The following is a 21,935-nucleotide window of genomic DNA, read 5'->3' as shown; positions in this document are numbered from 1 at the left end:
ACACGGAGGCCCCCTTTGCCCAGTTGGTGACTAGTCTTGACGCTTGAATGACGAAGGTCTGTGGAATACTGTTTTCGGAAGTCAAACTAACAGAGATATTTCACGAATTGTGTTCACTATGAAGAAAAAAAAAGTTGTGATTGCTGTCTTCGTCTGGTCAGTGAAGGCAGTTGTAGTAGGTGAACAATATTTGCTGACATTCTCAATACATTTCCCACAAATGCACGTGCTCTGTAAACAACGTTAAAAATGAGTTCATTCCGGTAAGATAGAACTGTGTTCATAATTGACAAAATCACCTACATTGCACACACACACACAAACGTTTTATTCCGATCGTCGTTTCTACCGGTAGAAACGACGATCGTCGTCTCTACTAGTAGAAACGTCGTTTCTACCGAGAAACTAGGATCGTCGTTTCTACCGGTAGAAATGACGATCCTCGTCTCTACCGGTAGAAACGACGTTTCTACCAGATCTTCGTCTCGACCGTGACATACACATTCACACAACACACACCAATACATACACCACACAACACACACCAATACATACACCACACACCAACACAACACACCCACCAATACACACACCACACACCCACCAATACACACAACACACCACATACACACCACACACACACCACACACCTACCACAACACACACCATACACACACCCATCATACACACACCACACACGCACAGAAAATTTAGTTAATTTGAAAACCGACACTATTCCTGTACTTATATATGTGCTTTCTTACTATCTAAACATCTGCAGATGTGCATGAGTGGGTTTATGTGTGCACATGTGTTTGTTAGTGTGTGTTTTTAGTGTTTGCACATGTATCCACACCACACGAGCACAAACATTTATTTGCAGATGTGTGCTCTCATGTTACGAATGTTTTATGAATATTTGACTTACAAAACTAATCTGTAACTCGGGCACTGAGTGATAGTATTGACAACATCACCAGTTGCAGACAAGGCTGTCAGTTGGCAGAACACGCAATTGTAGTCCTGAATATAAAATGCTTCCAGGTAAATTTAAATGAAAATAATAATTAATAATAATTAACTTCACTTTAGCGCGAGTCCCAGCAATTTCATTCTAAAACGAACGAGCAAAAATGTAATGAGCACACAAAGCATTCAAATGACGGATATAAAACAAAAACATGAAACAAACTGTTTACATGACAAAAGATACATACAGATGTGTAGTTATACACACACACAAATACACACACACACACACACACACGCTCTTGAAAGGGAGAGCATTTTTATTCTCGTTTTGGCGCTAGACCTAACTTTTAAAATCTAAATAATAAATTGACAGCTTGTTTCACACACATTCTTAAATCATAAAAGAATTATTTTTTCATCAAGACACGATCAGTACAACTCGAAGTGTTGAACATTTTTAAAAAGGTAGCCCGGAAGCGTGTCCCGCAAAACGTGGTTCTCGTTGCAGACGAATGTTCTGCATGTCGCCAGTTTCTTTGAACGGTCAACCGCCACCCTTCAGTTCGTGTGACTCGCAGCCGTTTGTTGCGTTTTAGATTCAGAGGTACACAATAACGTGCTATTGCAGATACAGCGAGTCGCATTGAAATCACAAACTGACTACTAAATTGTGAAAAAAAAGGAATGTGGACCACACGGATTCACGATGGCTCAGACCGCCCTGACATGGCCCTTCGTGGTCGGCTGGGCGTTAAGCAAACAAACAAACAAACGATGGCTCAGGGTTAGATAAACCACAGAAACAGGTGTGTGGTTTACGCGAGCTAAATAGCCATTCAAACGAACTGTGTCATTTAATGCTATTAAATGCTATGGCCAGTGTGTTCGATACGGTTAGAACTGCTTTTTTTATGAGAAGACTTAAATCGTTCTGTAAACCATTTGAGACAGACTGGGGATTTAAGTCGACTATTATGAATTTTTGAATTTTGTTTGTTTGTATCAGAAATTTTGCATGTAATGCCTGTCTTACACTGTGCCGAATATCCTTGCGAATATGAACATGTATTCGGCAAAAAAAGAGACGAATGGACAGGAACAAATATTCAAAATTCGAAGCCTTACGAATCCTTGCGAATGTCTTACGAACGGTTGCGATTGCTTGCGAATTTCTACCGATCATTGGGAATGCATACAAATCCATATATATACGTAGGGGAAGGGCTCCTAATATGGACCGGCTCCTAATATGGACCACCTTCTGTTCTGACAAACTAACGGTGCTAGAGCGCTCAAAAAAGTTTTATTCGCTGTATTCACCCTCTCTGGATAACTTGCACATGTCAAAACAGTTGCAGAAACAGAAATCTCAAAACCTTTTTCTCTTTTTTTCACTTTTGGCAGCGTTCACTCTAAATTTGCCGCCTAAAATGGACTCGTTTCTGTCCACAGCCAAAGCTTTTATCACACAAAAATTATATGACAGGTAAAACCGTATTTGTTACATTTTAGCAGTGTTGACCCCGAGTATACTCTATAGTCTCTGCCCGAGTTTCTACTGCAAACAAAAAAATGATAGCAAAATCTCAAAGTATGTGCAAGACCCTTAATATGGACCACCTTCAACAAATCGAAGAAAATAAAAGCTAAAGGCTATTTTCATTAATTCATTAAGAAGCTTGCTGGAAATAACCTATAACTAGCCCCCGAGATTTAAAACAAATGCAACAAAAAGTCTTCTTTTTGTGGAAGTTGATAATTTCACTTATTTTCACTCTGTTTTTACATTTAGTCAAGTTTTGACTAAATGTTTTAACATAGAGGGGGGAATCGAGACGAGGGTCGTGGTGTATGTGTGTCTGTCTGTCTGTGTGTGTATGTGTAGAGCGATTCAGACTAAACTACTGGACCGATCTTTATGAAATTTGACATGAGAGTTCCTGGGTATGATATCCTGAGACGTTTTTTTCATTTTTTTGATAAATGTCTTTGATGACGTCATATCCGGCTTTTCGTGAAAGTTGAGGCGGCACTGTCACGCTCTCATTTTTCAACCAAATTGGTTGAAATTTTGGTCAAGTAATCTCTGACGAAGCCCGGACTTCGGTATTGCATTTCAGCTTGGTGGCTTAAAAATTAATTAATGACTTTGGTCATTAAAAATCTGAAAATTGTAAAAAAATTATTTTTTTTATAAAACGATCCAAATTTACGTTCATCTTATTCTCCATCATTTTCTGATTCCAAAAACATATAAATATGTTATATTTGGATTAAAAACAAGCTCTGAAAATTAAAAATATAAAAATTATGATCAAAATTAAATGTTCGAAATCAATTTAAAAACACTTTCATCTTATTCCTTGTTGGTTCCTGATTCCAAAAACATAGAAATGATTGGATTGGATTGGATTGGATTGGATATGTTTGGATTGAAAACACGCTCAGAAAGTTAAAACGAAGAGAGGTACAGAAAAGCGTGCTATCCTTCTCAGCGCGGCAACTACTACCCCGCTCTTCTTGTCAATTCCACTGCCTTTGCCATGAGCGGTGGACTGACGATGCTACGAGTATACGGTCTTGCTGCGTTGCATTGCATTCTGTGAGTTCGACAGCTACGTACTTGACTAAATGTTGTATTTTCGCCTTACGCGACTTGTTGATAAGCTTCTTATAATAATAATAATAATTCTCTTTATTTATATAGCGCCTTATCCGAAGTTCAAAGCGCTTTTATGCTGTGTGAGATGGAATTTTTTACACAATATATCACGCATTCACATCGACCAGCAAACCTCAAGCCTGTTAGGCGAATGTTCACCTTTCGCGGCCTTTATTCCAAGTCACACGGGTATGTGATGGACATTTTTTTCTATGCATATACAATTTTGCCAGGAAAGACCCTTTTGTCAATCGTGGGATCTTTAACGTGCACACCCCAATATAGTGTACATGAAGGGACCTCGGTTTTTCGTCTCATCCGAAAGACTAGCACTTGAACCCACCATCTAGGTTAGGAAAGGGGGGAGAAAATAGCGGCCCGACCCAGGGTCGAACACGCAACCTCTCGATTCCGAGCGCAAGTGCGTTACCACTCGGCCACCCAGTTTCTCGATGTGCTTCAAATAATGAAACAGATAACTCTAGAGCATATTTTAATTAGGCTGACTTGTACACTAAGTTGTATGATGTTATTTTGAAATATAGGGGGCTGTTTACAGTGATTCGTGATGGCCGCTTCACTGGTCCATATTAGGCGCCCAGGCTCCTAATATGGACCCTTTGTGATTTTTTCTGTATTTAATTTTTGCTGAATGTCCATCAAAGCTATTTCACTCTAATTAGGCCTAACGGTTAACCTAAGAGAGAAAGACTACCAAACACAAAATGAAACTTCTTCGCAAGAAAACAAGCTAGTTATCAGCATGAAACAAAAAGTGGTCCATATTAGGAGCCCTTCCCCTATTTCTTGCGGATGTAGGCCCTATTACGAACATTGCGAGTGGCCTTGCGAGTGCTTGCAAACTTTTTACAAATAAAACGATTATGCAATTTGCATTGTTCGGAATACTGCTCTTACACTGTGCCGAATTGCCCTTGCAAATCGAAATCGCCAATAATTCGTAATGATCGGGACACGGTTGCAAGACATTCGTAAATGTTTTTAACCACTCGCCACCATTCGTCTTTTGTTGCGAATATTAGCAACATGCTAATCACTTGTTCGCAACGTACTCGTAAGTATTTGCAATCCATTCGTAATCATCGTAAAGGTATTGGGGGAAAAAATGACACACAGAGCTGACAGAACCTTCACAAAACGTCGTTGTTCACGTCTGTTGATTGTTTCAAGTCTTCACTTCGGAAGGGAGGGTCCGCAACACAGGCACTCGTCAGGAGCGGGTCGGGATCAAAGTGGGCGGGGCCTGTGCGCTCTCAAGACTACTACTATTAGTAGTATTACAGTTTATCCTACATACGTGAGAGAGACACCCGTGAGATAATAATCGTTCAAATCACGCGTGTGTATATCATGTAAATGAGGTCATGTCAAGCAAGTCTGGCAGGCGGACCTGTTTTTCCACTGCTTATGATGCCAAAGTCACCGAGACAAACGTCATTATAGAAACAAAACTTGTGCTCGCTAATTACCCTCGATGAATCTTTAGAACTAACACGTCACGCCACACTTTCAGAGTGACGTTTCTTTGCTTTGACGTAATAGATTGCACGAGGCTTTAGAAGAGATCGAGGTTCCAAAACAAGCATCTTCAATTTAGCTGCCTCGTCTGCAAGACATTTTCAGTAAAATACACGTAAGTACAGTATGTAGGATAAACAGAATACTACATGGCTTGCTGTGTCGTACCAGATTTACACTCGTTGCTTTTTCAAATAGTGTGAACAGCTCGCTTTCGCTCGCAGTTCAATATTTATAAAAAGTGACAACTCGTGTAAATCTGGTACGACACAGCAAGCCATGTAGTATTCTATATTTATACATAAACCACAAGAAAAGACGACCGTCCATCACAAGTGACATCCAAGACATAGGCCCCGCCCACCTCGTGACGTCATTTAGCTTGAAAGTTGCTAGTCTCGGCAATGTTCAAAATGAGTTTGACCACATTATGGCCTTGGTGCCCAAGAAAACAATGCTCGGAAGGGTAAGCTTATGACGACATCAGTATCCGTCGTCAACGTGAGATGACGTAGTAGGTGTGACTGGAAGGCATGAGACAGCTAATGGAACTCGATTGCTGACAAAATCATGCGTTTTTATTTCAGAACATTTTTCTTGACGATCGTCTGTGTTATGTTTGTGTTTCTAGTGTTACTTATTGTGGTTCCAGATCAACGTAAGTACCAGACGATTTGCGAGAGTACCAGAGAGTACCTTCCTCGCGTCTAACCACAGGCGGAAGGTATCGTTTACTGGACCAACACTATCATAATAAGGCTGGGTGGCATACCTTGTGGTCTTATTATGATAGTGTTGGTGAACGATACCTTCCGCCTGTGGTCTAACGTTTGTGTGCTCTCTCTATCCCGTTGCGCATTTGCCTTATCGACCCTGCAACGTAACAATCCAGATCCTGAGAGGCCCCATGGGAATTGTCCGCGAAATCGCGGATTTCCGCGAAAAGGAAATTACGTTTCAGCGAAAATAAGAAAAAATGTCCGCGGCACAAAAAAAGGTAAATTAATTTATAATTTATACATGTATACTGTTGTCTCTCTACTCATTATTTGCTAACACGAGAACTATCAAAATATTGGTCTAAAATGCTAACATTCGTTTTCCCAAACCCTGGATTATGATTAATTTTAACAGACCTGTGCACATCTACGGTTTCTTCGTAATTTCTCCGATTTTTATATGCAGAATACGGTGCCACGGATTTGTAATTAAAATTCCGAAATTCCGATGTTTTACTCACACAAAAAATGTGTACTTTTTTCTGTTTTAAGATGTTTTGACCAATTAGTTGGCCGTTGCGCTGAAAAGACGTTTTCCGATTTACTGGAAGCGCACGTGTCTTTGTTCTTAGACTAAGTTCGTCCAGCGTCTGCGTGGCAACTTGTGATTGAAGTGAAACATGGAAAAGAAAATAAGAGTGCGAGATTCAGATAGTGAAGATGAGACACCAGCTCTGTCACCAAAGAAGAAGTTCAGTTATTCTCAAGACAACATGGAGATCGTAAAATCGCCTTCTCCGACACCTGCAAGAACTTCACAAAGAAGAGCTTGCAAAGCTAAAATCTGCCCACAACTCCACTGTGCAGGCGAGGAAACGCCAGGCTGCTGCTGTCAAAAAAGCTGCTGCCGAAAAAGCTGCTGGCAAACAGTCCAGTGATGAATGAATGTCAGAATGACGAGACCAAAGACATTTTCAGAACAAATGTTACAACAGTGTTGATGTTTCACCTTGGCTTGTTAATGAATAGTAATTCCCATTCTACTGCGTCATAGTGTTTCAGTGGGTGTGCTTTGTGAGCAGAATTATGTCTTGAACTGTCGTTACAGCTTACTACTGAAACATTTTAAAAACTACTGAAATTTGGTTTGTTTACTACTGATGAGCGTTTTGAGTGTGCACAGGTATAATGAATATTTGTCCTTTCGGTTTCCCCCCTCTGAGCACATACAAAGCTTTGGTAAACGGATCAAGATCTAATCACTCCGTGTTTGTGTAATGTATCTTATATTGTTATAAGGGGATGTATGCAGTTACCTTGCCTTCAATTCGATCTGAGCAGAACATGACTCGGTGGGAATCCTCAATGTCGCGATCGGTCCTACTGTAAACTTGTCAGGTCTAATGTAGGTTAGATCTGAGGTTCTTCAGCTTCTTTTTTGTCCGAAAATGAAACGAAAATTTAGCTTTGAGAGCTCTACAGAACTCAGCTAGTTTAGGCTCTCTGAAAAAGTACCCGAAGGTTTCTACTCGACTGTAACCGACGTAAAAGGTGATCAAATGAAAGAGGTGTCCACGGGGTATTAGCCTGCTTCACGTTTGGTCAATGCAATGGACTGAATACTTCGTGGTTGTATCTTTTCATTCAGTCATTTTCAATTGATGCCTTCTTCGTACTCTTAGTCTGAAATTCATCCACAGTCAATTTTGCCGCAGGTGATGATGCCTCTTTCTTATGTTTATTTAGAGTCTTGTTTTCGTGTTGGTTTGGCATTTTACTAACACTTGTTTAAGTTGTTTGTTTGTGTTTCTTCTTTGAATCTACGTGAAATACCAGCGGAATACGAGTCGTCGGAAGTTCCCGGGTACCGACGCCAGTTCCGGCGGGTACATAAACTCGCAGCGCCACCTGAAGGCAGAGCCCGCACCATCAACCCGTCCTCCGACCCTTACTTCGATGAAGGCATGGTGAAAGTCAGGTCCAACCCACCAGGGAGAATCATCATCAGGCCCAGAAGGCCAGCGCCTAGAAAAGGATTTCAAAAGAAGAAGCAGGCAGCCCAGAAACAGGTCCGAGGTCAGAAGAGGAAGAAAAGGCTGGACGATTCAAATCCGTTGGACAACGTGCAATTGAAGAGGGCAGGTCGACAGAGGAAGAGGCGTTCTGTAGTTAAACGAGCCGCCTCTGGCTCCAACAAGTTCCCGAACAACCAGGAGGCAACGAGAGACAGACATTACAACAACCGCAGACATCGAAGATCTCTGCTGGACACCGATCCAGATGTGGGAAAGCTTCCCAACCAAAAAACCGCAAGGAGCGACACTAAAGCTCAACACGAACACCCCGCCTCGGACGTGAGCACGGTGCCTGGATCTGTTCCACTCCTTCACGCACACACTGAGCCTGCATCCCAGCACTCCGGTCGCACCAGCTATTTGTCAGACACCAGCAAACTATTGACGGGAAATGCTGCTTCAGTTGTACCCCTTTGGTTGCTTGAGGGGCTGAGAGTCCAACACTCACGCCACCGACAACAAGCTAAACACAAAGTAGCTGAGAATTCTTCATCCGTGGCACCGTCAGATGGACTGATGGCCAGACATCCAATTGATGAACACAAAGTCTCTGGACGAAACAAACAGATAGGAGCAGCTGTATCCGTTGAAGTAGGTAAGGACTTAAAAACCACCCAGTCTTCTGACAAGCGCCTTCCTGCACACACAGACATCACATCACAATCCAACCACGCAGCTACAGCCGGACGCCCTGTATACGGAAGGGTTTCTTCGGGCCTGGATATGCACAACGAAACGGGAACCGACGCCAACAACGCAACCAAAGCCAAACACAACACAAGAAAGGAACACTCGACCCACAATCACAAGACCCCAGTTTACGAACATCTTTCTTCAAGCTCTGCTCAACACACGGACACAGGAGACGACCTCGATCACACACCGAAAGACAAACATCATTATTCAGACTTGGATCCGCACAACACAACAGAATATGGCCTGGACTACGACTCAAGCGACGAACACTCCATTCACAAACGCAAGACTCTAGTTTCTTCAGGCTTGGACCCACACAATGAAACAGGAGAAGACGTTTACTACGCCACGGAAGACGACAAAAGCAACCGAGATCACCAACATTCGGTTACCGAAGACGGCACAAGCAACGAACACACGATCCACAAACGCATGGCCCCAGATCTCATTGGCCCTCTTGACCCCTCCCTGCCCCTCGACATCCGCATGGCTGTTGTGCGCGCGATCTCGCTGGGCGCCCCGTGGAGCGAGCAGCGCGCTCTGAGCGGGAAGGTGGAGCTGTCGTGTCGGAACGTCGCCCTCAAGAACATCGCCCTCAGGAACACCGCCCTCAAGAACATCGCCCGCAAGGACAAGTATCTCAAGAACTTAGCCCTCAAGCACATCTATCTCAAGAACATCGCCCTTGAGAGCTACAAGGACATCGTGGCCAAGAGGAAGACACAGTGGCTGCACAACGGGGACCCGCTCAAGGTGCAGGCAAGCCGTATGCTGTTCCAAGAGGACGACCTGCTGGTCATTAAGGTTAGCTGCTGGTGGTGGTCAGGCGTAGCCACAGATAGGCTTTCTCTCTCTCTCTCTCTCTCTCTCTCTCTCTCTCTCTCTCTCTCTCTCTGTGTCTCTCTCTCTCTCGCTGTCTCTCTCTCTCTCTCTGTCTCTCGCTGTCTCTCTCTCTCTCGGTGTCTCTCTCTCTCTCTCGCTGTCTCTCTCTCGCTGTCTCTCTCTCGCTGTCTCTCTCTCTCTCTGTCGCTGTCTCTCTCTCTCTCGCTGTCTCTCTCTCTCGCTGTCTCTCTCGCTGTCTTTCTCTCTCTCTCTCGCTGTCTCTCTTTCTCTCTCTCTCTCTCGCTCTCTCTCTCTCTCTCTCTCTCTCTCTCTCTCTCTCTCGCTGTCTCTCTCTCTCTCTCTCTCGCTGTCTCTCTCTCTCTCGCTGTCTCTCTCTCTCTCTCTCGCTCTCGCTGTCTCTCTCTCGCTGTCTCTCTCTCGCTGTCTCTCTCTCTCGCTGTCTCTCTCTCTCTCTCGCTGTCTCTCTTTCTCTCTCTCTCTCTCTCGCTGTCTCTCTCTCTCTCGCTGTCTCTCTCTCACTTTCTCGCTGTCTCTCTTTCTCTCTCTCTCTCTCTCTCTCTCTCTCTCCCGCTGTCTCTCTTTCTCTCTCCCTCTCTCTCGCTGTCTCTCTCTCTCTCCCTCTCTCTCTCTCTCTCGCTGTCTCTCTCTCTCTCTCTCGCTGTCTCTCTTTCTCTCTCTCTCCCTCTCTCCCTCTCTCCCTCTCTCTCTCCCCCTTTCACGCACATATACACATACAAACTCGCGAGTTCGCACGAACACACACATGCACGCACGCACGCGCCCATGGGAAATACTGCATGGAGGCACTCGAGCAAGGTGTACAGCTGCGCAGCTCATGAGCGTGAAATCCACTTCTAAGATCGGTGTGCTGACACTAATCATTCTGTACAGTCAGACGTGTGTGAATGACCGCAATACATGTACAACGTACAGACTGTGTGCAGGACCTACGAGCCACCGACACGGGGGTGTACGAGTGTCGCGAGGACTTTGGTGGAAAGAAGGCGCTGACCGTGGCCTTCTTCGCTCTCACTGTCACCTCCACCATGCCCACTCTCCTCCCCCGCCAGACGGAGCCACTGACCCTGGACTGTCACAGTCAGGACATGGCGCGCGCGCTGCTCTCTGTTGACCTCACAATACGATCAAATATCGCCTTTTACTTTGGCTGCAGGGTCCCTTGTGACCTCACTAACAAGAAGCCACGTACCACGCGTCAGTGGTTCCACAACGATGCGAAGACCTCCCTCCTGCCCGCAGACAGTCTCGCCACCGAAGCGAAAGCGGACACCCTGACGTCATCAACCCGGGCTATGTCGGGTGTGTGGCGGTGCGTGGTGACCCACGTTGAGAGCAACAGACAGTGGAACACCAGCTGGTACAGAGTCTTCGTCAAGGACCCGGCCGCCACCGCCGCCGCCGCCGCCCAAGGCGCATCCAGCGCACTCACCAAACCTTGGCTCGTGGCGCTGGTGAGTACTTGTGGTTCCCTGGAAAGCAGGGCCGAAGTGCACGAAGCGAAAAGTGGGCGCCACCCAAACGGGTGAGAACAAACCGCAGGGTTTGATGGGTTGAAATCACAACGAATCTCAATTTCAACCAGAGCCTATCTGTTGTCACGCCTGACCACCCGGTTGGTATAATGGTAACTGCTAAATTCATGATTCTACTGTAGTCTCAGATTATTGCCATGTTCCTTTGCGTTTAACAAAAATCACTTCCCTTTTTGTCTCACCTGAGTAATGGGTGAGTCTTACTTAGTATTCATCCGTGTCCGGCCGTCCGGCCGTGGACCAAAAACTTAACGTTGAGATTATCTCGGATGTTTTTCAAGCTAGACCTCTGAAACTTTGCACATTTTTAGGGTTTGATGATCTGACGAAGTGACCCAAGTTTGGTTAACCCTCGTTAAATGTTGGGGTCACAGCCGGGTCATGTTGATTTCATAAAAAAAAGTTAACGTTGTTGTTATCTCGGATGTTTTTTCGAAGCTAGAGCTTGTTGTGTTGAGTGTCAGACCGTTGTGTGTGGAGGTGGGGGCGGTGGTGCTGGCGGCGTGTATCGGTGTGGCGACCCTGGTGGCTCACAAGTCGGGCGAGAACCTGGAGGAACGTTGGGGGGTCATGGAGACACGCATGATGCGCAAGGCGTCACGAATCGGTAGCGTCGACACAGGGGTACGTCTCACTGTCAAGCCTCACATTAACTGGGCGAAGTTTACTACGCGAAGCTGGCCGTATTGAGCGTTGGTACTGAATTTTCAGTAGAAAGACTTCGCGAAGTCTTAGCGAAGTCGACTTCTGGCTCAATTAACGACCGCCACCCTTCCTCTCCGTTTGCCCTACTGAGCGTTTTGCCTCAATCCGTCGGCCGAAAAAAAACCCACATAACACGGCATACGCAATGGGTTAGGGGGAGATCATTAGAAAGGGACTGAAAGAGAGGAACAATCAAATAACCGGGAATAATTTGACAGTGCACCCTGTTACACCCGGAAATCGGGTCTTAAAAAGGAGGGAGTCTGAAAATGGTGGTAAATTTACGAACAGAAAATCTGAGAAAACAGAGTTTACGAACAGAAAATCTGAGAAAACAGAGTTTACGAACAGAAAATCTGAGAAAACAGAGTCTTTAAAGGGAGGGAGTCTTTGATTTGTTTAGTCAAGTCATTGACTTGTGCTGTTGTTTGTTTCTTGGTGTGTTGGTTTTTGTCTTGGTTTCTTTGTTTACTAGCCATATACTCAACTTGTGCTGTTTGTTTCTTTCTTGCTTCTGTTTGTTTCTTTGTTAGTCAAGGCATCCCATTGTGTTGTTGTTTGTTTCTTTGTTGGTCAAGGCATCCCATTGTGTTGTTTGTTTCTTTGTTAGTCAAGGCATCCCATTGTGTGGTTGTTTGTTTCTTTGTTGGTCAAGGCATCCCATTGTGTTGTTGTTTGTTTCTTTGTTAGTCAAGGCATCCCATTGTGTTGTTGTTTGTTTGTTTGTTAGTCAAGGCATCCCATTGTGTTGTTTGTTTCTTTGTTAGTCAAGGCATCCCATTGTGTGGTTGTTTGTTTCTTTGTTAGTCAAGGCATCCCATTGTGTTGTTTGTTTCTTTGTTAGTCAAGGCATCCCATTGTGTTGTCTGTTTCTTTGTTAGTCAATGCATCCCATTGTGTGGTTGTTTGTTTCTTTGTTGGTCAAGGCATCCCATTGTGTTGTTGTTTGTTTCTTTGTTGGTCAAGGCATCCCATTGTGTTGTTTGTTTCTTTGTTAGTCAAGGCATCCCATTGTGTGGTTGTTTGTTTCTTTGTTAGTCAAGGCATCCCATTGTGTTGTTTGTTTCTTTGTTAGTCAAGGCATCCCATTGTGGTTTTTTTTCTTTGTTAGTCAAGGCATCCAATTGTGTTGTTTGTTTTTTGATGTGCCTGTCGGTCTCTTTCTTTGTGTATTTCTTTGATAATCAAGTCACCCACTCCCCCATGCTGTTGTCTACAGATTTCGGTTTCGGTAAGCAAGAAAAAACTCGACAACAATGACGATGACAATTTGTGGGAATCTTTGTTGTCACAAACTGACGACACCAGAACCCCCTCACAATCTCCTTCAAGGTACGTCACGGTTACAAGATGTCACATTTCGGGAAAGGAAGGTTTTTGATGAAGACCGTACTACATGTATTACCGCTCAGGGTCGGACCTAAGTTGGATGGCTAATTGCCCCCTGGACAACTGCCCCCCGGACAATTGCCCCCTGGGACAATTGCCCCCCGTCATGGGAGGACAATTGCCCCCCGTTTAACCGCCCCGCCCCCTTCTCTTTCTGACAACTTTCATGCACAAAGGCAAAGAAATGAGTACGCACACAGCATACACTCACGGACGCATGCGTAATTGAAGCTGTTATTTTTCTGCCTTCTTGTTCTTCTCTTTCCTTTGCCATAATACAGGTTGGACAACTATGACGATGACAGTTTGAGGGAACCTTTGTTGTCACAAACTGACGACACCAGAACCCCATCACGATCTCCTTCAAGGTACGTCACGGTTACAAGCTGTTACATTTCGGGAAAGGAAGGTTTTTGATGAAGACCGTACTACATGTATTACCGCTCAGGGTCGGACCTAAGTTGGATGGCTAATTGCCCCCTGGACAACTGCCCCCCGGACAATTGCCCCCTAGGACAATTGCCCCCCGTCATGGGAGGACAATTGCCCACAGGACAATTGCCCCCCGTTTAACCGCCCCCGCCCCCTTCTCTTTCTGACAACTTTCATGCACAAAGGCAGAGAAATGAGTACGCACCCAGCATACACTCACGGACGCATGCGTAATTGAAGCTGTTATTTTTTTGCCTTCTTGTTCTTCTTTTTCCTTTGCCATAATACAGGTTGAACAACTATGACGATGACAGTTTGAGGGAACCTTTGTGGTCACAAACTGACGACACCAGAACCCCATCACGATCTCCTTCAAGGTACGTCACGGTTACAAGCTGCAAGATGTTACATTTCGGGAAAGGAAGGTTTTTGATAAAGACCGTACTACATGTATTACCGCTCAGGGTCGGACCTAAGTTGGATGGCTAATTGCCCCCTGGACAACTGCTCCCTGGACAACTGCCCCCCGACAACTGCCCCCCGGACAATTGCCCCCCTAGCACAATTGCCCCCCGTCATGGGAGGACAATTGCCCACCGGACAATTGCCCCCCGTTTAACCGCCCCCGCCCCCTTCTCTTTCTAACAACTTTCATGCACAAAGGCAGAGAAATGAGTACGCACACAGCATACACTCACGGACACATGCGTACTTGAAGCTGTTATTTTTTTGCCTTCTTGTTCTTCCCTTTTCTTTGCCATAATACAGGTTGGACAACTATGACGATGACAGTTTGAGGGAACCTTTGTGGTCACAAACTGACGACACCAGAACCCCATCACGATCTTCTTCAAGGTACGTCACGGTTACATGACGTCACATTTTGGGAAAGGAAGGTTTTTGATGAAGACCGTACTACATGTATTACCGCTCAGGGCCGGACCTAAGTTGGATGGCTAATTGCCCCCTGGACAACTGCTCCCTGGACAACTGCCCCCCGACAACTGCCCCCCGACAACTGCCCCCCGGACAATTGCCCCCTAGGACAATTGCCCCCCGTCATGGGAGGACAATTGCCCCCCGTTCAACCGCCCCCGCCCCCTTCTCTTTTTTTTTTAATTTTTTTTTTAATTTTAAACAATTTTATTCAAATAAATAACAACAATTAACAATATCTCATACAATGAATTAAATACAACTTATCGAGTACAACAAGCTAACTTTTTTAACGTTTTGTTCTTCGAACACTCACACAAAAATGCTTCTTATCTGTAACTGCCTATTAAAAATACTTTTCAACGGTAAAAACGAATTTGTTTTTTTATATATATACTAACGCACATCTTTCCGATTAAGATAATGTGGTTCAATTTATACATAACTATTTGCCTTTTTCACCATTCCCCTTCTCTTTCTGACAACTTTCATGCACAAAGGCAGAGAAATGAGTACGCACACAGCATACACTCACGGACGCATGCGTAATTGAAGCTGTTATTTTTACATTTAGTCAAGTTTTGCCGATTCCGCGTAATGGGCAACATTTTTGCCCATTTCGCGTAATCGGCAAAACGTTGCCCAATACGTTAAATCGGCAGCGTTTTGCCGAAATCGCGTAAAGGCTTCTAAAATTTACAGCCACTTTTTGGTTTTAAAGTTCTCAAATGCCTGGTATATCATCAGACTTAGACAACTAGATACTCTAATGGATAGATATCGCAATAATCGATAAGTTATGGCAAGTTATTGCAGAAAGTGTAGTTTTCGTGCATTTCCGGAGTTATGCTCGACACAGACCAAAATAGACCATACAAAACATAGTAGAGAGGTAAAGCAATGTTAATGCAATGTTCTGGTGACACAAAAAGTAACAGACTGGCTGTCGCTTTTGCGAAATGGGCAAATTTTAGAAGCCTTTCCGCATTTTCGACAAAACGCTGCCGATTTCACGTAATGGGCAGCGTTTTGCCGATTACGCGAAATGGACAAAAATGTTGCCAATTCCGCGACGTAATTTTATCCCCTCCTCCCCCCACCCTCAAAAAAAAAGGCGAACCTTTGAACAGTGTGCACAAATCGTAGATAAAGGAGGCCGACTGTCTTAAAACAAATTTAAACAAGAAATTCCTCCGAGGTAGGAAAAACACCCCCGTCCTTACCATTCTCACTGCCACCAACTGAGAAGGTTATTTCCCTTTGACCATTAATATGTCCCTCTATAAGTCCTTGTAGAATCTTAATCCACCAATAACTTCCTAACCGTGTGTTTGACTGGTCCCAATTTTTGTAAGGACCGTCTCAGGAATGTATAGAACCTGTTCACCAAGTTTGGTGACGATCGGTCCGTTCATTCTTGAGATCTATATGCGAACACAAACAAACAAACAAACACATTGACCGAATCCTATACACACCCCTATACCGGGGGTGTAAAAACAAAAAACCGGGGCGGGCGTTTGCTAGGTAGTGACCCCTCTGCACAATATTGGCCGAAAGTAGGGGGTGGGCGTTTGCTAGATACTGGGCGTTTGCTAGGGATTTTACGGTAAATATATATATATGTATAAATTTCTAAATTCTTTCTTTTATAAATTTAGTTTCCACACTTTGACCTTAAATCAAAGAGTTTCCCTTCACAGATGTCCTCTTGGGATTGTCAGATGAGGGTAGTCTCCCATGCCAACAGAAGCTACCACTCAGAGAGTGGTTTGATTCTTGGTTGGATACCATGGGTTGACAACTTTCGCCATATCTACCATCAGACCACTGATGAGACACAATAGTGTCGAAACACGTGTCTGGTCACGGTAGTAAAACAACCTCCTCTGGACTAGTTTCCTCTGTTGATACTCTCTCCCCTCGGGATAGCAGATTCTCTTTGGAAACTCGGTCCCGTCCGAGGAGGATCTGATTTCCTCTCTTAATCTTTTGCTCTGCTAAGAGATTTTAACAAATCTCAGTAGAAAGTCTCTTCTGACTTTCAATTGTTTCTTTCAAAACATCTGATGTTTTTACATATATATATGAATATATATATTTTTTTTACCCTTGTACATGGTCAGGCCAGAGGGGGGGGGGGGGGCGGGGGGTGTCCGGGCACCAGGAAACCCCCTAGATCCGGCCCTGACCGCTTATGTGCACACGATTGCTAAGATTTCTCTCTGAATTATACCGAGGAGATCGACAGAGACAAAAATCCTAATGTTGATTGGTTTTGGGCTCCATGAATCTGTCTGTCCGTCCTGGAAAAAACACCTTGACGTTGAAATTGTCAAGAGGCTTTTGAAACAAGAACTTTGAAACTTAATGCACTTCTATGGTTTGATGACCTCTCAACGTGACCCACGTCTGGTTGACCCTCGACAAATTTCGAGGTCACAGTGGGGTCAATTTTGGGTCAGTAAAACTTAACGTTGACGTTTTCTCAGGTGTTTTTGAAGCTAGAGCTTTGGCCCCATCTGGTTGACCCATGTCAAATTTCACGATCACAGGGGCGTCGTGTTCGGGTCATAACATGAAAAATATTATCAACATCTTTGATGTTATGAAGCCAGAGAATTGCAATAGACGTTGTCCGGAAATAACTCTGTCAGGATTTTTAAGCGGTGTCGTAGAGTAAGCACTGACACACACATAACCCAATGAAAACACTTATCACAACAACAATAAGCAACTGAGCAGAGTACACACAATCAACTCAAACACAGGACAAAGATAAGACAACTCCAACAAGCAGGCTTTATAAAAGTCCAAAGCTTGCGGTACGTAGAATAATCAAAACAATCTTTTACGGGAACAAGTTTTCTTTTCAAAACAAGACGAAGCAAGTTCCACGCTTCCGATCGGCTTTAATCTTCGATCGGGGCGAAGAACTAACTCTGATGTTTATAATGTTATGCAGCGTGCGCTCAATAGGATACCCTTTTCTTTCGAAAATGTGCACACCGGATCGGAGCCATGCTTCGCATTGCTCGCTAATCACTGGAAGTGTTCGCTAAGAACACGTGTTTTCCTAAACTCACGTGACCTCACCGGTCAACTCCACGTAACCACAATCAAAACACGTTGTAACTGTAAGCGATCACTACGGGCCAGCAATAATTGCCGCAACAAATCGTTCACTCCGATTTTCGAAAGAAAGTGGTATCATCATATTGAGCGCACGCTGCGTAACGTACACATCAGAGTTACTTGCTCGTCCCAATCGCAGAATAATGTAACCCACTCGGAAGCGTGGAACTTGCGTCGCCTCGTTTTGAAAAGTTTGACACCGTAAAAGGGGATGTTACTCTACCAGACCTGACGGACTTATTTCCGAACATCGTCTTTTTCGCACACATCTAGGATTTGATGACCTGGCGACATGACCCAGGCGTGGTCGACACTCATCAAATATCATGGTCAGCAGTAGATACAAATCCTTTTCCTTAAAGTCTTCGGAACTAGAGCAGCAATTAAATGATTTCATTTTGTTCATGGCAATGGTGAGTCATATATGAGCTTATGTTTAAAAGAAAAATCAGTTGTGCTTTTCAAACGAACTATTCGAACAAGAAATGTAAACTTATATTATGTGTACAACTCGTATCTGCGCTATATTGGTTCTCTGCACTGTTTCAGGTCTCTGACTGAGGAAGACCTGTTCTTTCCTGAACAGTGATGTTATTTTTAGAGCCCCATTATATTTTCAAGTTCTAAAGGGAAGACATGTCGGACTATGAAACACAAGGAAGTGGTGTCAGTTGTCCGAGCGCGCGCGCACATGCACATGCGCACACACACACACACACACACACACATACACACACACACACACACACACGCGCGCGCACGCATACACACACCCACACTCACCCACACACATACACTCACAAACACACACGCACGCACACACACTATCTTTTATAGGGAGCATCTATACTGCTCATTGATGCATGAACGAAATAAAACACATACACAGAAACTCAACACCAAACCAATAACAAAGCACATTGTGTGTCCTGGTTTGTTGTCCAGTTGGTTCTATCACATTAGATTTTTTCATTTTCCCCCCGTTCCCTGTTGTTGATTTTAGAATTAAGTCTAAGGGCACGGTCACACAGCGCTGCGTCCTTTCCACGATCACGTCGATCTGAAAAAGTGATCAAATCGGGGCATATCGCCGTCAAAATCCAGCACATGGCACTAATACCCTAGTCACATAATATAGACGCCGCTTCTGCTACGACGGAAAAGTGTCCGAGAGCGTGGCCAATCGTGGGCCAAACGTGGCAGGATCTCCATGAGCGTGGTTTGGTCGGGGTGGGATCTGCTAGGTCGGGAAGCTTGCACGCTCTCCCCACGCTTATGTTGAACTGCACAAAACAAGCGTAGTCGTGTACAGTCGTGATGTAGTTTTTTTTATTCGCCATGTGCTGGATTTTGACGGCGAGCCCCGACTTGATAACTTTTTCAGATCGGAGTGATCGGCATGGTCGTCGTAAAAACGTAGAGCTGTGTGACGGGGGCCATAACAAAAACTACATCACGACTGTACTGCGCCCAGACCCGGCTACGCTTGTTTTGTGCAGTTCAAAATAAGCGTAGGGTGAGCGGACAGCTTCGCGACCTAGCAAATCCCACCCGACCAAACCACCCTCATGGAGATCCTCCCACGTTTGGCCCGCGATTGGCCACGCTCTCCGACAATTTTACAACGGAGTAGAAGCGGCGTCTCTGTGTATAAGTGAGTTCGAAAGATCCTTTAACCGAAAATGAACAAACTTGCATCATTTTTACAGTTAGTCTGTTTTATGCTTATGTAGCAGGGTGGAGAATCAAGATCATTGTCTGTCCGATGTCTTGTTCATCTCTTTCAGTCTTTAACTGAATTATCTCCCTTGACCCATGTACGCGTACTCAGTGTCTGTTTTTGTGTACCCCCCGCGGGTTTGGGGGAAGAATTTACCCGATGCTCCCCAGCATGTCGCAAGAGGCGACTAACGGATTCTGTTTCTCCTTTTACCCTTGTTAAATGTTTCTTGTATAGAATATAGTCATTTTTTTGTAAAGATTTTAGTCAAGCAGTATGTAAGAAATGTTAAGTCCTTTGTACTGGAAACTTGCATTCTCCCAGTAAGGTAATATATTGTACTACGTTGCAAGCCCCTGGAGCAAATTTTTGATTAGTGCTTTTGTGAACAAGAAACAATTGACAAGTGGCTCTATCCCATCTTCCCCCTTTCCCCGTCGCGATGGTTGAAAACGACGTTTAACGCCAAATAAAGAAAGAAAATGTTTTTGTGTTACTCTCTCTCCTTCGTAGTTCAGGTTTACTGCTGAATGTGTGTTATTGTTACGATGTATTGTTATGCATGGTGCATTTGCACTTGTTATGTCATGTACTTACTAAGTTTTCTTTTCTTTTTCATGTGTCAGCAGACACTGCCTTCTGGTATATACGTTAAATAAAAGACATATTCTGCAACCCCTGTCTTGGCGTCTCAGTTGAATGCTTCCTATCTGGGCACCTCTTCCACTCCCCCCTCTCACACTTATGAACTTGTTTGTTTGTTTGTTTGTTTGTTTAACGCCCAGCCGACCACGAAGGGCCATATCAGGGCGGTGCTGCTTTGACATATAACGTGCGCCACACACAAGACAGAAGTCGCAGCACAGGCTTCATGTCTCACCCAGTCACATTATTCTGACACCGGACCAACCAGTCCTAGCACTAACCCAATAATGCCAGACGCCAGGCGGAGCAGCCACTAGATTGCCAATTTTAAACGCCTTACCACTAGGCCAACCGTGCCGGTACTTATCAACTAACTTCCTAAGTAGTAATAACACACACAGACACACACTTTGCTGTAATCACTGTGTTAACATGCAATGACGAAGGCAGTAATAATAACACCAAGTAGACATAACCAAGCTAAGGAAAGGTCACTCTCGCGTAAAATCGGTAGTCCCCAAAACAGGGGCACAAAATAATGCGCTTTCACCTTGTGCAGTTAGGCAGTTCGAAAGTGTCTTTTGCGTTGTTTTTGGTGTTAAAAAATGACCTACGATTAAAGAACAGACATCGGCCTCGAGGTGCACCTCAATTTTGAAGAATTCGTAGCCTTATTTTGATGAATATCTTCACTTAAAAAAATACTCGCTCATCAAGACTTGAAAAATATTGTTTCCCCTGCTGAAAATACGAATTTTTGGTAGTTCTATCGTTCATCTTACCGTTCTGATCACTTACATTAGCACCGGAGTGTGCGGAAGATTCCAAAATGCAGATGAAACGCAGCAACCTCGCTTCTTCGCAGCTATTTTGAACGATCTCAGTTAGTAACTATTTTTCGATCAAATGCTTACGTAAACTCATGCCGTCAAAAGATGTTCGAGTTTGTTTTCGCAACAATGTTCATGAAGTGAATTTACAAACAAAAAAACCACTGTAATCCGGATAATGTCTTAATTCGCTGAATAACAATGGCACGGTGTGCCAACTGATTCCGTTCATACATCGGATGTTTCCGTTCGTACGCAGGATGTTTCCGTTCATACAGCCACATTTTCGGAACTTGCTTGGGGAAAAAACGTGGCGGTAAGTAGTGATATTGCAAGAATTAGGTAGCTAATTGGTTGGGCTATGTGTACGATAAGTACCAAGGTGCTAGTTATCCTCATGATAAAAAAATGTCAATCAATTTAATAGAAAAATGAGGGTGTGACAGTGCCGCCTCAACTTTTACAAAACGCCGGATATGACGTCATCAAAGAAATGTGTCGAAAAAATGAACAAAAATGTCTGGGGATATCATTCCCAGGAACTCTCGTGTAAAGTTTCATGACGATCGGTCAAGTAGTTTACTCTAAATCGCTCTACACACACAGACAGACACACACAGACAGACACACACACACACACACACACATATTATATATCTATCATAATATTAGTCAACACTTGACTAAATGTAAAAATTATCGCATTGTATTCTTCATCTTCTCCTGCATTAAAAAGATATATAGATATATGTCATGTTAACTAAAAAAAATGTGCTCAGAATGGAAAAAAAATAGGTTCAGTAAGTAAGTACTACGGTCGCATGGATCGCGGAGCTGAGACGAGCGTGACCCGCCTCGGTCTTCGGGTTAGCCGAGACTATATGTGTAGTTTGATAACGACTGACTACATTTTTGAACATCGCTTCACGCGACTTGTTGTAGTTTCGCCTAGCTGTCTGAATGTAAGTTTTAGACGGCCTCTGACAGATATAGCTAAAAGACAGGAAAGCCAGTGTTCAATCAACACTCATTAAGTTTTGACCCTTCCCTTCCAACTTCAAGAATAAGTACAATAGGACTTTTG

At 44.1% G+C, this 21,935-nt stretch overlaps 1 protein-coding gene and 1 long non-coding RNA gene across 3 annotated transcripts in view; one reads left to right on the top strand and one right to left on the bottom strand.

Annotated features, from left to right (window-relative positions):
• LOC138949122 (uncharacterized) overlaps nucleotides 1–3,639 on the bottom strand; it is a 77,021-nt gene extending 73,382 nt beyond the window's left edge. Inside the window, exon 1 of the long non-coding RNA XR_011450169.1 lies at nucleotides 1,313–3,639. This is a non-coding gene — a long non-coding RNA (uncharacterized lncRNA). The remainder of the gene's footprint in view (nucleotides 1–1,312) is intronic.
• Nucleotides 3,640–5,572: 1,933 nt separating this feature from the next.
• Nucleotides 5,573–19,166, top strand: LOC138949113 (uncharacterized). 2 transcript variants are annotated; one of them, XM_070320869.1, is made up of 9 exons: nucleotides 5,573–5,831; nucleotides 7,729–9,467; nucleotides 10,451–10,978; nucleotides 11,540–11,683; nucleotides 12,984–13,096; nucleotides 13,435–13,521; nucleotides 13,876–13,962; nucleotides 14,354–14,440; nucleotides 18,206–19,166. In XM_070320869.1, exons 1-9 carry the CDS (start codon nucleotides 5,744–5,746, stop codon nucleotides 18,243–18,245), a joined length of 2,913 nt encoding a protein of 970 aa, XP_070176970.1. In that variant the 5' UTR covers nucleotides 5,573–5,743; the 3' UTR covers nucleotides 18,246–19,166. The 2 variants fall into 2 exon arrangements, with proteins under 2 accessions (XP_070176970.1, XP_070176971.1); XM_070320870.1 differs by lacking the exon at nucleotides 13,435–13,521.
• Nucleotides 19,167–21,935: the final 2,769 nt, after the last annotated feature.

Source organism: Littorina saxatilis, linkage group LG15 (assembly GCF_037325665.1).
Source record: "Littorina saxatilis isolate snail1 linkage group LG15, US_GU_Lsax_2.0, whole genome shotgun sequence".
Lineage (NCBI taxonomy): Eukaryota > Metazoa > Mollusca > Gastropoda > Littorinimorpha > Littorinidae > Littorina > Littorina saxatilis.
Note: the sequence above shows the minus strand (reverse complement) of the source record. Positions and strands in the feature narration are given on the sequence as shown.

Excerpts from the sequence above, each read along its gene's own strand:
- LOC138949113 (XM_070320869.1), top strand. The coding sequence starts at position 5,744 with ATGCGTTTTTATTTCAGAACATTTTTCTTGACGATCGTCTGTGTTATG. Across the intron at positions 13,097-13,434 it reads CCCTCACAATCTCCTTCAAG|GTTGGACAACTATGACGATG; the intron begins GTACGTCACGGT and ends GCCATAATACAG. Across the intron at positions 13,522-13,875 it reads CCATCACGATCTCCTTCAAG|GTTGAACAACTATGACGATG; the intron begins GTACGTCACGGT and ends GCCATAATACAG.